We start from the raw sequence: 18412 nt of genomic DNA, 5'->3' as shown, positions 1-18412 counted from the left end.
AGTATTTGTTAACAACTTGTTAACAAGTTGTTGTATTATCATTGCATTATTTAGTTTTAATTACTAACCATTTACAAATTATACATTACTTTTCATTTACAAATGATCACTTACAAATTATACATTACTTTTCATTTTCAAATGATCACTTACAAATTATACATTACTTTTCATTTACAAATGATCACTTACAAATTATACATTACTTTTCATTTACAAATTATCACTTACAAATTATACATTACTTTTCATTTACAAATTATCACTTACAAATTATACATTACTTTTCATTTACAAATTATCACTTACAAATTATACTACTTCTGATTGCTCATCATTGAATGGTGTTGTCATTCATTATATATTCCAGCATATATATAAACATTAGTTTTGCTGTCCTATACCAATCATTCTCTAAAAACTCTATAGCTGAAGAGTAACACAAGAGTAGCCATTTATTTCAAAAGATAACCTAATTTAAAGTTAAAATGTTGGAGTTGATCAATGGGTTTTCATTATTAAAGAGAATTATATAAAGTTTTGTACATAAAAGAATTAACTAGTTTTTATGTTAAATTTCAAATTCCATTCTGTCTTTGAAGTCACTTTCATTAACAGTAATGGTTAAATTTTGAAATATATGTGCAAGTATATTCCATTTATCTAATTTATTTTTAATTTTACATTCTTAGCTCAATATATGGATTTAGGTTTGTTTGTTTGTTTTAATACAAACCTACACAAGAGGCTATCAGCACTCTGTCCACCACAGGGAATCAACCCCACCCCTGATTTTAGCATTGTACATCTGTAAACATACTGCTGAAATTTTTGAGATATGGATTTAGGACTAACTTAAATCTCTCGATTTTTTTTCTTATGCCTGAAAATATCAGTAGTAGCAATGGTACCCAACTGATGATTCAAAGTGTACTAATCATTATGGGTTTCTGTTTTATGTTAATGAGCACTCCTGGTTACAGTAGTATATATTAAAACCATTACATTATTTACTAAGTTAATTTTTAGTTCTGATCTACGTAGATAACTTGCTGTAATGAGAATTTGCCGTTAGAAAGAGAGCATACATGTTTAGTTATGTTTATGTAATGTGGCCACTTCTGGCTTATCACTTTTATTGTATTTTTCAAAGTTAACTGGGTATCAGAGTTTAACTAATAGATCATTTTATGTGAAGTTTGTACTATATTAATGCAAGAGAATATTTTCTTTAAAATTAATTGTCCCAATATGGTTATATTTTTTATTTCAAATCTGTATGTATATAATTTTTAAATATGTTGTTTGACAAAAAAAAGTCAGTTAAATAAATCCAATAGATTTACTTCTTCATAGATCAATTGTGTTAATTCAGCTGCTTCTAAGAATAATTAGCTAAAGTATGGGTTTAAATTTAGAGCTTGTACTAAATGTGCATAAAAATCTTTCTCAATGTGCACTTAATCCATATCAACTGTTCTTTAACATTACCACTGATAATGGTATTTATGTAAACAACCACTGTTACAAAGACTTGTTTCACTGTGTTAATATTCATCTGAGATTGAGCACTATCCATACATTTTCTTTTTATCTGTATAATACTCTGGCTCTTATTCTAAGAAGAACAATTACTAACTTACTGTAATTAGGTCATAAGCAGTATATTTTCTAAAGATCAACAGGTAAGTACCACCTTACCTATTCTAGATTCCAATTTGCTCAGTGTATACTTCTTCACATGTAGCTATACATACTTCTTAAGATCAGATATAAAATACTTTATAGCTCTTGATAAAAAGTGTTAAACATAATATTAGAATTTCCACTTACAATACTATAATAATGCTTGGAAATATTTGTGATTTGAATTTATATTATATAAAAACATTTAAAAATACATATTCTAAACATAACTTTGTTTATTATTTTTTTTCATTAGCAAGATAATTCATAAAAATGTTTACTTGATTTGGAAAGAATTGTTGGTTCCTCTGTGGTCTAGATCATGGCACAAGCAAGCTACAATAAGGGCTAATGTCTCTAATTCTCCCAGGACTCTCCACAGTTGAGTATTCTGGTAAAAAGAAGAGAGAGAGGAAAAAGATGTTCCTGAGTCTTTAACATGCAATTGTTGATTAACAACTGACCACATATAAGCATAATTTTTTATATTTCATTTTTTTAAAGAGACATGTTTTGCAAATATAAAAAATAAGGCAAGTTTTATAAATGTATATTTTTCATCATAAGGTCTACAAACATATTAAGAATGATATCTTTGATCCAAAATCTGACAAAAAATAAATTTGTGTGCTGTTCTTACAGTTTGAAAAGAGAAAAAAATTCTGTGTGCACAAAACATTCTGAAGTGATAACTTGAATAAAGTTGTAGTAATCTTTAACGTGTTTATTTTTTTTTGGTTCAATGATTCTTCATAAAACATAAATTGTATAATGCATTTTTTCAAAAAATGTTATCAAATGTTGAAGGAAGCATCTCAGAAACCATTATGTAGTCTTAGAAGAGTGACACCTATGACTGGATGACATCTTTGTCCAGTGGCATTGCTAGAGAACATCGGCCTCAAGAAGACTTCCCAAAGATCAAATTCAAATGGATAAGCAAATTAGAATTCAACTAAGCAAGATTGGTAGCAAAATATATGAAGCCAATTGGCCAATGATAAATAAAAGTGATATGTAGTGCTGCTAACAACATAGGTACCTTTGCATCAGAAAAATGGTTCATATGCTACAGCTCAGAACAGTGGAAGGGGCAGTCCCTGCCCCTATTTATAGCATTACTTTTTAAGTCTGGCATTATCAGGTTTCTTTGCTGAAACATAATTCTGCTACTAAATATTGAACAAATAATGGTACCTGTACATAACTGCTTTTCATCATTATGAACATTTACAACCAGTTCATCTATCTGTTACAAAATCTGAACTATTAAAGACAACAGGTAATCAATAAAGAAAAATACAAACTTGATTTATTTAACAATATAAATAGATGATACTAGGATTTCACAAGTCACACTTAACTCGTTGCTCAGCACTTACTAATCAATTTCAAATATAAATAGCTTACTAACTTGACATAAGACTTATAATACTTCCCAGTGCGAAGCAGTGAATTTCACAGTATTCTGCATATGCGAACAGAATGTGCTTCTTTCAGATTTTCAGACCAACAATAAAAGTGTTTTTCTGTAAGCTTACTACATCTAAATTGACAACAGTGAATTTTATGTTATTCTTGAAAAAAAAAAATTAAATAAAGTAAAAAAAAATCTAGTGACTATCTATTTGTCTTTTGTTTAATTTAAAAACCAGTAAAATACTGCCAAGAAATAAGTTAAAATAAAACCTCTTGCACAGTTTACTATATTTTTCCCATAACTTTTCTTATACATAACCAGTACAAAATGTTGCCTGTCAGAAAGTTTTTTTTTCGTCTGCCAATAAAGATCAACAGGATTATGTTTGTAAGTCACTGCTATATTCATACAAAACTTCAGTTAAAAAGCCTAAACTAAGAGTCTAGTAAAAGAGTGCACTCTGAAGAACACTAATATTGGAGGTCTGTTTATTTGTTTCAACTCAAAGATGCACAGTAATCTATCTATCTCTACTGTGTTTGCTGTAGGTGCTGAACCCTGCATTCTTGCATTATAAACCCTCAAGCTTATCACTGAACAGTTTTTAACACCATAAAGCTCAATAATTGAACTTAAAGCTTTCTTAACATGAAGTTTATTTTATTCTTAAATCAGGGTTTATTTTTCCTATTTACAATATGTAAATAAAAACATGCATTTTTCTGTGTCTTATGAGCTTACCGTAAGAATTGCAAACATTACTTGTCCCACATTGAAAGCATGTCTCCAATTATGATATGTTACTTGTCGGTAATTTTTCTTGACACTTAACAACCATCTGCATAAAACCTAGAATTAAGACCATAAAATGGGTACATTGAAGAAAAAGTACTAAACAAATAAACTAAAAGTAACTTAAAAATCTTGACACCTGCAACTGCCTAATGAGGATAGTTATCCAGAACCTGACCGTAGGTGATAAATGTTCTAGGTTCTAGGTTATAAAGATTACCTTAATTATGTCATACAAGCAAGAGATCAGTATTCTTATATTCTACAGTTACATTAAAAATATTATGTTATACTTACATGTATAAGTGATCTAAATCTAAGTTTCTGTGGCTGTTGAAAATTACCATGATTATGTCATACAGGTAAGTGATAAATAATTTACTATTATAAAAACTTAACTAATTATTGAGCTTACTTTTTATCTGGTGCGTATGTTTAGAATACAATTCTAGTTTTTAGTTTTGTACTCTCAAAATTTCATATTTCTTTAATGTATAACCAAGAAATTACTTAACATATATTTTGAAAATAGCTAGGATTTAATACTCATTCTTAGTTCTCCAATTCCTACTATTAGAAATGTAAAAGAACTCTGACAAAGTCTTCATATTTATGTTACTACTACAGTTAAAATAATCTTTCCTTTCACTGATTTCTATAATGACAGCATGACCACTAAAATGGATTAACTTAGGTATATGATGAAATTTAAACTCTTTCTTTCTTTCCTGATATTTCTGTACACATCTAAAGACACACTGATTTAAAAGATTATAAATAATTGATAACACAACTTATAAGTAATGATATACTTTCAAAGATTCTCCTTAGCTTCATAAAGGAATGCTCACTGATCAAGTTGTTGAATACCATGCTTATATGTTAATTCCTTAAAAACCAACAGTAGTATTAGACATATGTGTGATAAATATTTAAAAAATATTTATTTTTACTAATACCAATATATTTTCAAATGCAAATCTTACCTGCATGAGCCTTCAGCGATGACCCCTCTTATACTTAATGTTAGTTGGATTTGTCTACACTTTCTATGATTGTTCATTTAGCATTCCCAAACATTCAACTTACAAACAATTAATCCTTTTTATGTACATTATGTACATATAAAATGGAAGTTACTATGAGCATTTCATTTTAACCCTAACAATTACCAACAAAAAAAGGAAAAAAGCTATGTAAATTCCAGTAAAAAATAAAGAATCACTTTCTGTCAGCAAAACCTTCAAAAAGCTTATCAGCAAACTTGGCCAATAATTAATTATTATTTCACAAAGTAATTGAACATAAGAATATGTCTAAAAAATAAGCAAAATGTGGTCAACAATGTTCTCTCTCTGAGAAGTGTTGCTACAAACAAACCTTGGGAAAAGGTCTAGTGAAAGGAGCTCGACAATAAGTGCATTGGTTATTAAATCCCACGAGTATAATTGTTTTTTTTTGGCAAAAAATGAAATTTACTTCATAGTCCTTAGCACAATTATTATTATTTTATATTTTAGTTTTTTCATTGGCATCTTTATTTGTTTCTCTGTAATAAATGCCTGTATATTAGTGCTGAAATATATATATATAATATTATTCATTCCTACTGTCATCTGCTCCAATGTTAATGAACTCCAATTTATCTTCACTCCAATTATTGAGCTTGAACACCCGTTGCTCTAGTTGTTGGGTTCTACTCATCTAGCATCATAAAGAAGAGCCACCTTCTGGTAATCCTAAGGACTATTCATTAGTGTGCAGGTTGGTAAATAAATGAAACTTGATTACTGTATTTAAATTTCTAGAAGCATACAGATTCAGAACCAGTGTTAGGCTTGAAATTGGACTATTTTTAATGCTCCCACCTGCTCCGTTTCCCACTTTGAACAGTAGTTTTGGTGGGTTTGAATTTTATCTTTTTTTATCTTCATGTTGGGTAATCTTATACAGTTCATTCACTATTTTCTATAAGAACCTAACCCTGATCATAACAGTTACTGATACAATCTAATTAAATACATTTTACTTTAGAGCATGTTATTTACATAATTCAGAGGCAATACACACTCTAAGAAAAAAATACTGCACTCGAATATGCTCTGTAGATGAAATTCGTGTATGTTTTCTATGTTATCTTTTACTATAGTTTAAAATAAACAACAACAAAAAATCTACAGTAACTGTTACAAAACTTACAATAAATAAACTTATCAGTTGAGACTGATTATCTGAGTTACATTTCATCTGCAAACACAAGATGTTACTAAACCCTAAAAAAGGTACATAAATATAATATTCTCACAAACTTTGATTCTATTCATTTGATCTAGTACATGCATGACCACTGAGTGATTCTAAATGTATTGTTGGTTCCAAGTTAATTTATGTAGACAAATCTGCTAATTAAATTCATAAATGTAGTCCATATAGAAATAACACCAATATTTAGAACAATAAAAGAAAATTATATCAGTCTATGTTTGTTTTGTTTGTTTGTTTTTTAATTTCACGCAAAGCTACACGAGGGCTATCTGCGCTAGCCGTCCCTAATTTTGCAGTGTAAGACTAGAGGGAAGGCAGCTAGTCATCACCACCCACCGCCAACTCTTGGGCTACTCTTTTACCAACGAATAGTGGGATTGACTGTGACATTATAACGCTCCAGCAGCTGAAAGGGCGAGCATATTTGGTGTGATGGGGATTCGAACCTGCAACCCTCAGATTGTGAGTCGAGTGCCTTAACCACCTGGCCATGCCGGGCCTTCAGTCTATGAACACAATGAATCACAATAAATCAAAATCTATTCCATTCTTGATAGTTACCTTGTATTCAATGTGGAAGCGCTCTATCAGGTCTAAGTCAATAAACATTCGCAAACAAGCTTTGCACATATGCTCATCCTCAAGACTAAAATCATTAAACTTGAGGTCATGCAATTTGTATGCTTGAGTAGATGGGATTACAACAAACTGTAAAAGTAAAACATCATATCCATATAAGTATTACAAAACAAAATTCATATATAGCACTAACAAATACATATTTTATTTTGTAAAAGTAATAAACTTGAATTTAGAGATAAGTAATACATGTACCAAAAATTTAAAACTCAATTTTCACAATGTTTTCTTTAAGAATTTATATAATTACATATCAAATAATTTTCAAATTAATACTTTTTAATATACCTAATTAGAGGAGACTTCACATTAAATGCTAACATAATTCCCACTTTGCCTCTGATGAAGAGATGTCCACGTTTTGAAAGCACTTGGGTTATAGCTTTTTGTAATTTTTGTCTTAACTTGATTTTTTTAACCTGTATATTTTCCAAACATCATATACAAAAATGGGAAGAATTTTTTTAAAACGACCAAAGATATACTGGTACTTTTAATATTCTTTACATTATACCAAATAACACAAGTAAAATTTATTCAAATCTCAGTAACATATAGAAATACTCATTGTGACAAAATAAAGACAAATTACGATGATAAATATTTTTTTTAAACTAGAAAAACAATCAGTTTGACAAAACGTTGACAACTACAAATTAATTAAGCTAATTTATATGTGGTTATTTGCAATTCACCTTAGCAAACTGACTTTTAACTTCATTTCAATGTGTGTGTTTAGTTTTAGAACTTTTTAAAATTTTTTATTAAATGTTGATCTCTTAAAAACTAATTACAATTATATTTAAACTAACTCCCTTGAGAGAGATTTAATTAGTAACATTCAATTAGAAGAGAAAGGTCTCCCACACTAAGTTCCAGGGCTTCTTCATATGGAGAAGTAGCATGGTAAGACAGCACTTCCAATGTTACTCTTTGCTTGGCCATAGCCTTTATAGCTTTCTCATACATTTGAGTATTGTGAATACCCATACCACAGAAAATAGCAAATGCCTAAAAACAAAAATATTAGATTTAGTTAACAAATTGAGTATCACAAAACATACAAAAATCAAATTGTCAATTTGTGTAAACCATGAAATGATACTCTAATACCTCAATACACTTTTCTATTCATGTTGTAAATTACATTTGTATTTAGAGTAAAATTCTAGCATGTTACAATAACATAATTACTTTTTTATACAAGGCTTGATAGTGCATTTATCAAAATGATAAAATCTTATCTTGTTATTTACTAAATGGAAAAATCACGGGCTATTCTAACATCCAGCTCAGACAATTTTGTGTACTTCAATGTGCAGTTGGAAATTGAATTTTGTGTAGTTACATTTTTGTATGGAGAGTTGCAGGACTGCAAACTTTTCTCTATATTTTATGTATAATAATTGATGCTATAATATGATGTAGATTTTAGCATCATTATATAAAATTTTAATAAAAGTTTCCTGAACATCTAATATAATAAAGTATGTATATCTAACTAACATTTTCAAAAAATTGACTTTTGCATCCCAAAAAGCAAATGAACAATAAATAAATAAATAAATAAAATAATGCTCAGTGCACTCCAGGGAACATTACAATGTTGTACACATTTTAACCTCTTGCTTTTGTGGTTGTAAAAGTTCTTTAAAATAGCCTCTGGTACAAATCAAAACAATTTATAATTTTGTGAATTTGGAAGCCACAGAGAAATGTTGCAAATAACATAAGTAACATAAAAATCTCCTTGTTATAGCACAAAATGTTTGGTTTATTGAAAAAAACAACTCATAATTTTAAATTAAAACCATATCAACAAATTGGGAAATAGGAAAAATAACCAGTTTCTAAAAAGGTACTCTTGTTCATAAAAAAACAAAACAAATGCAATGTTCTAGTACTTAAACATTTCTTCTTTGTGAAAAAATATTTTGTGTAGCTTTTGCTTGAATTTAAACAGTTTCTCACCTCAAAGAGATTTTCATCATTTTTGTTGAAAGGTGTTCCATTAAGTTTGTTGATCAGCTGACTCACCCCAATGATCTTTTGGTTGGCATTCCAAATGGGCATGCACAAGATACTGCAGTGACGGAATGAGCTGCCCTCATCAACCTGGAGCATCAAGATGGATGGATCTGCAAACCTTAGGCTTTAAAGTGCAAGTGTCAAGCAGTCTAAGAAATTTCCAGTCCAACTTAATTTTGGATTATTGCACTTTGTACTTTTTAAGAACATATACATAATGTAATTTTGTTTGCTATATTATTTGATCATAAAATAAATTAAAAAAAAACTCTGTTAAAGTAATTTACAGTTGTATTACTTTAAAATTATTTTTATGAAACCACTCAATACTTGTATATTTGTTCTAGTTCCAAACAATTTGTCAAGATAATGATAAATTTTAAGAATCAAGAGAGTCTTACAAGAAACTAATTACTTGGGCTTGGACTTGTTAAACGTTTGAGTATTCAACTAAAGTGTATATAATAAAACAACAAATAGCCTCATAAAATAGGTATTTAAAAACTTATTGTTCAAAATGAATAAGTATGTGTTTCTTGTTACTGTCTATATAGTTGGTTGCCTACATAAAAAAACAAAAATCCTTAATAATTTTGTGAAAAAACAATAAAAAACACTGTCACAGTATAAAAGAGAAATGCTAATTCAAATATATCAACAATTAAATGGTAGACAGTTTGTGTGGTCCTTTCACAATCAAATGTCTCGAAAATCCTGTGCCAGAAAGTTGGAAGAATGCCACCAAGCAGTAACTAACAACTTTTTCTTCCTTTGAAGATGCAATCTTTATTCTTGACAAATGTACCTAACCCAAAAGCAACAGTTCCCTAAAACAAAAGAAGCAGGTAAAATCTTGCCCATGGCAATGCCTGGCAGACTGCCTGATATTTCATTTTTAAAGCAAGGATTTTCTTTTCTTTTTACAATGAGACAGAAACATATGAGTGTGCATCATTTGTCACTACACATATATCAAACTGTGCCAAGAATTACAGTATATAACTAAGACACATATCAGTACTGTCCATTTAGATAATTTCAGAGCTTATATATGTAAAAGGCATTTCATGAAATGAAAAAAAAAAGAAGTTACTATATCATTGTATTAAACATAACCATCATTACAACTACACAAGTTTTTTTCAAACATTTTCTAGGTAAAAAGTTATAGGACAAACACATACATCAAGATACTTACAGAAGCATCAAACCTGTCATCTTTATAAGCATCAGGAATGTTGAGCACCTGTGGACAATAAGTAATTAACATGACAGAACATGCCACAACTATACAAACTTTTTATATGGTTTAAGACAGACTACTTATGTTAACGGATTAGCATATGTTAATGTGAAGGTTCTGACAAAATGTGATAAATAACCCATCAACTGGTCTTTTTCCTCAACCTTTCTTTACCTTCTGTTTTCTAGTAAATTCTTATTTTTTTTTAAATTTACAACTTGTACATCATTATACCAAGCTTGTGCTAAAACACATGACTGAGCATTCTCATAACAGCATTACGAGAATAAATTAATAAATATATGTAAAATTTTAAAACATCTGGGTGCAACACACCAGTAGATATAGTTTATGTTAAAGTGATAAGTAAATGTTTTCCTATCCTTATGAATTTTCTAATAAACTGGTTAAAATATACCTTAACCTTACAAAACAAATGAGATTAGAAAGATACAAATTCTGATTAAATAATTATTAAATGAAAAAATACAGTTCTAAAGTGTTAATTTTGCTAATAATATTTCTATTTGGTATGTGAGAACACGATATTTGTTTAAAAAAAAAGAGATTTTATCATCTGAATTATGCTTTAGTGTGAATTATTTATATTACCTATTAGAATTTTAGTACATTTTCTTCCAGTTTCAATTAAAACATTGTCTTAACTCTCACATTAAATGTAACCAGAGTGGTCAGACATTCCAGCTTTCTGTTCTGGCACCCTAACAACTACTGTTTGAACAAGAATATATTCAAATTTTTCGAAAAAATGATTTTTAAATGTTATGCACTTCTTAGTCATTTTACAACTGTCCTGCTTGGTCAGCAAATAATCACATTAATTAATATTGCTTTTTTTTTCAACTTTCAATTTTGTGAACTTTAAACATAATCATTCATTATACAACGTATTAAACACAGATTACAACAGCATGTTTTATTTTTATTATTTTAATACTTTGGCAGTTAGTAGTATTCTGGTGTTATTTGTAGTTTTGTGACTACAGAAACCCTTTATTCTTATATTCAATATATTTAGCAGAAAAACTTAAAATAGCTATAATAAGTTGGTTTTTCAATTTGTATTATGTCAACATATTCTCATACAAATTGCCTTGATTGCATGTTGCCCCTCCCATCACTGTAATGTCACGGTGTATAGTTTCAAAAATTTGGTCATCTTATGTTTAAGAAAAGAATCCTTGAAAATGAAAGTTGAAATATAGTTAAAAAAATTTAGTTTAATAATCGTTTCTAATGCTATAAAAATATGCAAATATATGTATTTATTTTCTTGTTTCATCATTCTACAAATAAAGTATAAAAAGCTGAATAATGTCAAACATTATGCTCTATTAAAAACAAACAATTTAATTACACTTTTCATAGAGAATTAAAAACTTGTTTTTTGTTAGATGTAAGAAATATATTGCATGGGAAATAAAATCAAAAAGAGTAATTGGGAAAATAGCTCTCCATACCAATATTACCTGTTTTATAAATATTCAAATATTTGTTATTAATAACTTCCAGAATTCTTTGTGAATTAAACTTCAGGTAAAATAATAGTAATATTCATAATGGGCACTCATCTGCATATAATTACCCTTTTGACAATGGAATCTCTAGATGAATATTATGGCTAACTTAGTTATTTAATATGCTTGATACTTAGTCATCATTGCAAAATACAGAAAGATGATTAATAAAATAAAATAAAATTTTTAGTGCAAGTATACATTTTCACCAGCATTACTTATTTCTATGTTTCACTAATTCAATCTGTGTTAAGTTAAAACTTCAAAATTGGTAAATGAAATAACTTTGGATTACATATCACATTTTGTTTGTCTTTTAATAATTTACTGAATGTGTATATGAATCTCAACTGTTATTTAACTCTTTTTAATATGATACACAAACAACAAAAGCTAGTTTGACAAACTCAGAGCTCTATATAAATGATTCCTTACTTCACCAGTTGTAGCCACAAACCCAGTAATCCCAATATTGATAGGAAATCTTCCTTCAAAGGGACTAAAAAAAAGATAAATATAAATATCATTTAATCAACAATACTCATAGAAAATGTTTCAATACTCACAAAAAAATAAATATAATATAGACAATTAGGAATATAATCAATTGAAAATAATGTAAGTAAAATAAGTTTTCAGCTACCTAGTACGAGAGCCACAGTCTTCACCTTCTAAGTCATTTGCTTCCAGGTCAAACACTCGAGAAAATGTTCCCTAAAGTGATATAAAATCACATCACATTTGAGAAAATATTCATACAATAACTATATGTGTGCTAGTTATTGCAATGTATTAATACAGTTTATTCGAATACAGAAAATACAATTTGATCTTAAAATTTCTTTAATTATTTCAACCACTTTTTAACAACTAATTCTTCAATCAAATCTCAACATCCAAATTAATTACAATTAAGGAAATAACTTTTAAACATGTAATAATATCAGTTTTTATGGATATAGACATGTAAATATTGTAATATAAGGTTGAAAGTTAATTTTTTCTTATACCTAATTTCAATATCAATTACAGGTAAAAGCCCAAACCTAACCTTTGTACTTTCATCCACAAGTAATACCTGGCATCTTTCACACTGAAGAAGAGACTGTGTGTGAGTCATAATTCTGTAAACAACAAGTTCAATAGTGCTCTGTTCTTCAAACACCATTCTTGCAAGATCTAAAAGCACCTAAGCAGACAGAAACTTATTTTCATACTTGGGTTGTGTTAAATGAGTAGATGTAACAAACTTAATTCTCTTAAATCCAAGAAATAAAATAATTACCTATAAATTAGAAACTTCAGTTTGATAATAGTAACTGGTCCTTAATTGCAGAAAACTGCATCTACTTAAATAGACATTTAGTTTGTCAGAAAATTATAAACTAATTTTTCAAAAGTATTTCAAATGGGAAATGCTTAAAGAAAATGTTTAATAGAAGCAGTCGTATATATATATATAACCATCACATCTGTATCTGTTGTGATGATCTGTTCTATAACAGTAACATGGAAATTGGTTCATCTACAATAGCTTCAACTAGCTCAATAAAGATACATTCAGTAATCATGGGAACTGTTTATTAACACATAAAGACAAGTTACACAAGACATTTCATAAACACTGGACAGTTGACATTCAATGCTGAGTTGCAAATCCATCAGGCACAGGTAAATTGTCACCTACATGATACTGACTGTATAAGCAATGCTAATAAAAAGAATAATGAAAACTCATTTTATAACTCACCAGTTAACCATTCATACACCTCAGCTCAGCGTACAGTTGTGACACATAGTTACAATAATTAACATAACTGTACATCACAAACTAATCAACAATAAGCACCTTATACATCCAATATCATGTGACTGTTGTCTTACATCATAAACTGTAGTTCAAGTTTTGACAAGACGATTGCACAAAAAATAGGAAATTTTTAAGTTATTATTACTAGAAGTTATGTCTGTAATTTAATAAATGTATAATGATGTGATAATATAATGATTATGTGCCAATAGACACTTGCATCTGAAATAAGAAATAATGACAAATGAATTCCTTATAATGTGCTAATCAATCATTCTAGCATATGTGTAACGATATGATTATGTACCAACAGATGCCTGCATCTCAAAAAAGAAATAATGCAAACTGAATTTGAAAATAAATGTAATTTATATGCTACACATAACTGTGATTATAAAGTGGTTAGTAAAACTCAAGATGATTATGAGTACATTATATGTTGATCTCAAAAATAATGTATTGCTCAGTGTCATACATAACTTATCAAGTAACCAGAAATGCAAAATTTAACACAACATTACCTAGAAACAGCAAGGGACCATTTGGTCCTTCAAGACTGTCCTTGCACACCCAACTTTTGGAAATGTAAAAATTTAAGCCCACACTTGACTTTTGAGGAAATCATAAATTCCCCTCTAAAACTCTCATAAAATACTCACCTTCATTACTGCCAATTATAACTCATTCCATAAATCAATCACCTTGTTAGAAAAATAAAATACTGTTAACTGGGGCCTAGCCTGTCTTTTCCAAATCTTAAGCTTGTGTCCTCCTCTTGTCCTATTGTCTTCAGAAGATAGTACAATGAAATCAGAAGTCTTTATCCTAATGATCCTCTGGATAATCTTGTAAACTTCAATAAAATCATACCTTACCCTTCTTTTTTCAAGAGAATATAAGTTAAGGAATCTTAACTTATTCCTGTAAAATAACCCTTCCATCTCTGGAATCATCTTATTAGCCCACCTCTGAACCTTTTCCAATAAGTCAATATCCTTTCTTAGAGAAAGAGATAAAAATTGTACACAGTATTTCAAGTAACCAAACTATTGATTTCAATAGAGAAATAATTGTCTTTACTACTAGCAACAAAGCATGACTTGAGTGACTTATATACCACTATGCCAAGATCTGTTTCTTCAGTTCACGCTATTAAGTTGGTTATTTCCTATATTAAAAAAGTGATCAAAAGTATGTCAACCCAAATGCATTACTTTGTACTTATTATAATTAAGTATCATTTGCTATTTATCTGTCCATGTTACCAACTGAGTCAAGTCTTTCTTTAATGGTTCAATACAGTTATAAATACCCAATAGTTTATTGTCATCAGCAAACTTTACTAATTTTCTAATCATACCCCTATCAATATCATTAATATATATTAAGAAGGAACAAAGGCCCAAGCACTGACTCCTGAGGTACTCCACTAGTAACAGGGGTCTTTGGAGTTCAACTGGACTTCATTAATAACAACATTTTGCATTCTCCCCTCTAACATTCCTACAACCCAATTAAACTTGTTTTTTTCCCAACCCATACTGATGTGATTTTCTTAGCTAATTTTTTGTGTAGTATCTTATAAAAAATCCCAGGCCTTTCTTTTCCCTTGTCTACATAATAAATAACATCACTCAAAAAAAGTTGACAGATTTCCCTTTGAAGAAAGCATGTTAGCTTTCATTTCTGATATTATATTTCACTAAATAATTCTGTAAAGTTTCTTTTACAAGACTCTCTAGAATTTTATCCAGTACAAAGGTAAGACTAACTGGACTATAATTTCTAGGGCAACACTTATCACACCTACCCTCTTTTTTAAAAACTAAAGTGACATAAGTAACTTCCAGTCTTAAAGTTCCTGCCCATTCCCTCTATTCCTCTACCAAAAACGAAAGATAGGGACACCCTCATATATCTGATTGTTGATTCCCTTTGTCTTATCGTGGCATTTTATCTACTTTTAAACTACAAACATGTCTATGGTTTCTATGTTTCTACTTATGTCTGCTGGAGAAGAATAGCTTAAAAAGGCCTTGACACGAAACTCTGAATTTTCATTCAACCAAAAAACACAGACTTAAATCACTGTTCAATAATCATTACAACAGAATTCATAACCAATAGAAATTATGTAGAAAACATATCTGACTTTCTTGCTTAATATAGTAATGCATTAGGATTCAAATATATTAGTACTTAGGTACATGGAATATGTAATCAAATGCATTCATCTTACAACAGAAATTGGATTTACCTGATTTCTTTTGTTTTCTAATTGTGAACGCTCATATAACTGGGCATTCCGAAGTCCAATTCCACAAAACTGTAGGTACTGAGCAAACACCTGTGCAAATACAATATGAATTACTGAATTCTTTCCTAGATTACATTGACTTTATTGTATTTTTGAACTACAATGATGAAACTATGAATATTATATACATTTCTTCCAAGCAATCATTATTATATTCCTAGATGTAGGTTTACAGGAAAAAGTTGCCCTGTCTTAATTGATCTAAAATAAAAGATTCATAGATTTTATAAAAATGTTTAAGTAAAGTTGTATCCAACTTTTCCTTTCAAACAATTTTACACCAAGTTTCAAGCAGTGATTTAATAATAAGCCAAATGTAAGTACCATTTGATCATTATCATCAAAAGGCTCTCCATTAGGTCCATTCTTGTTGATGACTTGTGCCACACCCATAACTTCCCCTTCAATGTTGGATATTGGCATACATAACATGCTTCTGGTGGTGTAGCCAGTTTTCTGATCAATCAAGTTATTGAACCTTGCATCCTAAAAAATTTAAGTTTTTTGATGATTCAGTTACATATTTTCAAACACACAAAAAACAAACTAATATATATATATATATAGAGAGAGAGAGAGAGAGAGAGCATTCAATTGTATATATATATGCATAAATATGTTTAAATAAATACCAATTCATCATTAACATTACGCCAGAGTAGTTTATGCTACGAAACTATGAAAATCTTGTAGGTTATATTACGTTCAACAGATGGCGTTGTAAATTATTATTTTAAATTTGTTGCACTCCAAAAAACAAAAAAGTGTAGGATGCAATAAAATTAAAATCTATCTTTTTAAAACTTATTTTTAATTTATGCTTCTGTATTATTGAAAACAATACATTTTTATAGTATTAACTATTTCAATTACTTGGTCTAATACTGTTAACAGGGTAATGACAATTTACATTTGAGACTCTTCTTAAAGTTATGAATATAAATAAAACTGCATCACTCTAATAATATTTAATCAATTTATCCAAGTCTTGTATAAAAACTTATATCACAAAAACTATTTTCTGAAGAGAAAATACATACAAAAAGTATGCCTAGCTAAGATGTTTCTGTGATAAGAATAAAATCAGCGTACAATAAGGGCAAAAAAACAAACAAAAAAAAACTTAATAACGAAGGCCACAATTCCAAACTGTAATATCATAATGTGTAAATAGAATTCATCAAAGCTTCACTCTGATTAACTGGAAAGCAGGCAAAAAAAAAAAAGAAGAAGAAGATAGGAATATCTAATCAAAACATGTTCTTAATTATTTCAGCTATTTCCAAAAGAGAATAAAGGTGGAGCAACGAAGCAAAAGTATAATTTAGTCTTTTATACCTCATCAATAAAAACACATAGTTTAAATAGCATAAAACGATATCGTATCTAAATTTGATTGTTCCTTGAACGATCCTTGCATTACTTTACTCATATCGTGCGTGAACGAGGATTATTTATTTTATCTCAAACCTCCATAGCCCAATTTTTCATCTACAATAATAATTGTTCACATTAAATGAAATTATTTTTAGAGTTCCAAAGTTTATAATGCATTTTTAAGTTAGATAATATTTTCGTTATAAACTTATATCACCTTTTCAGAAAACCAAAAATTTTCTCAAACAATGCCAGTAACAAAATGGAAAAATTATAAACACAGAATATACAATATGTGCAACAGCTTTCCGCACCAGTTTCATATTTATAATAAGATAATTTTCAACGGTAATATCGTGTGTTTTAATCGTGAATTTATTTTAAGAATTCGTTTTTTAAGGGGTTAATTCTCTGCATGGTAATTACGTACTTGAGTAAAATCAATTAATCTAAACGAGCGCCCTTAGTGGCTGAGCAGCAAGTTCGAGGACATACAAAGCTAAAATTTATGGTTCGTTAGTAGCGGTGGACAAAGCATATATAGCCCACTGTGTAGCTTTGCGCTTAACAATACACTAACAAACCAAACCAGAACATGACACCAAGTGGTTTAAATAATAAGCTGGCGAAATAAGCGTTACGTGGTACGTTTCATCACAAAAACGTTCATTGTGCACGTGTTGCGCGTACAACTGTTTCAACTAAGCAAGGACACTAAGGCCATCCTGATCAAAGTCTAAAGTGTCGTCACCCGTACAGATGTGCAAGGAGGTGTATTAGATCACTTCTGCGTAATCCTAGTAAAACAATTCCTGATCATTCTTTTCACATTCATAATAGTCTTATCATCATCTGTGAACATTTATTAGACAATATCCATAATACCGTATTGTTTCATATTTCTTTTGAATAATTACATTGATTTTCACATAATAGGAAGTGTAAAAAAGAATAATTACATTTGCCAAGCATTCAAACAACTACTGGTATTTCTTAAAAAGTTTAACACATAAACAATACAAAAAAATATTGTTACGACAGCGGAAGTCACGTGATGCTAGTAACGTCATGATATTCTCGAAGGTTCTTGAATGCTCGAGTGTTTACTAGATGTGCGGTATTCTTCTATATAAGACCGCCACGAAGTGACAGCAACAATGGAATTGAATTGCAGACAGAGATAGAGACGGACAATTGAGTCAAGCGCATGAATCGTTCGTTGTGAATTATAGCGTTTGTTTAAGTTATCGCGTGACTGTGGAAATTAAGTGTATTGCAAAGTTGTATTGAGAAAGAA

The 18412-nt window shown here is 29.3% G+C and overlaps 1 protein-coding gene across 2 annotated transcripts in view; it reads right to left on the bottom strand.

Moving 5' to 3' along the window:
* LOC106459918 (dual 3',5'-cyclic-AMP and -GMP phosphodiesterase 11-like) overlaps positions 1–18412 on the bottom strand; it is a 126443-nt gene that overhangs the window by 32021 nt on the left and 76010 nt on the right. For both annotated transcript variants that reach the window (XM_022386494.1, XM_013919585.2), the window contains exons 3-13: positions 16063–16224; positions 15679–15768; positions 12663–12800; positions 12255–12325; positions 12047–12110; positions 10029–10076; positions 8774–8917; positions 7670–7813; positions 6725–6871; positions 3848–3955; positions 1968–2077 (exon numbers count right to left, since the gene is read on the bottom strand). In XM_022386494.1, the coding sequence (XP_022242202.1) occupies positions 1968–2077; positions 3848–3955; positions 6725–6871; positions 7670–7813; positions 8774–8917; positions 10029–10076; positions 12047–12110; positions 12255–12325; positions 12663–12800; positions 15679–15768; positions 16063–16224 (1226 nt within the window). The remainder of the gene's footprint in view (positions 1–1967; positions 2078–3847; positions 3956–6724; positions 6872–7669; positions 7814–8773; positions 8918–10028; positions 10077–12046; positions 12111–12254; positions 12326–12662; positions 12801–15678; positions 15769–16062; positions 16225–18412) is intronic.

Source organism: Limulus polyphemus, unplaced genomic scaffold (genome assembly GCF_000517525.1).
Source record: "Limulus polyphemus unplaced genomic scaffold, Limulus_polyphemus-2.1.2 Scaffold681, whole genome shotgun sequence".
NCBI lineage: Eukaryota > Metazoa > Arthropoda > Merostomata > Xiphosura > Limulidae > Limulus > Limulus polyphemus.
Note: the sequence above shows the minus strand (reverse complement) of the source record. Positions and strands in the feature narration are given on the sequence as shown.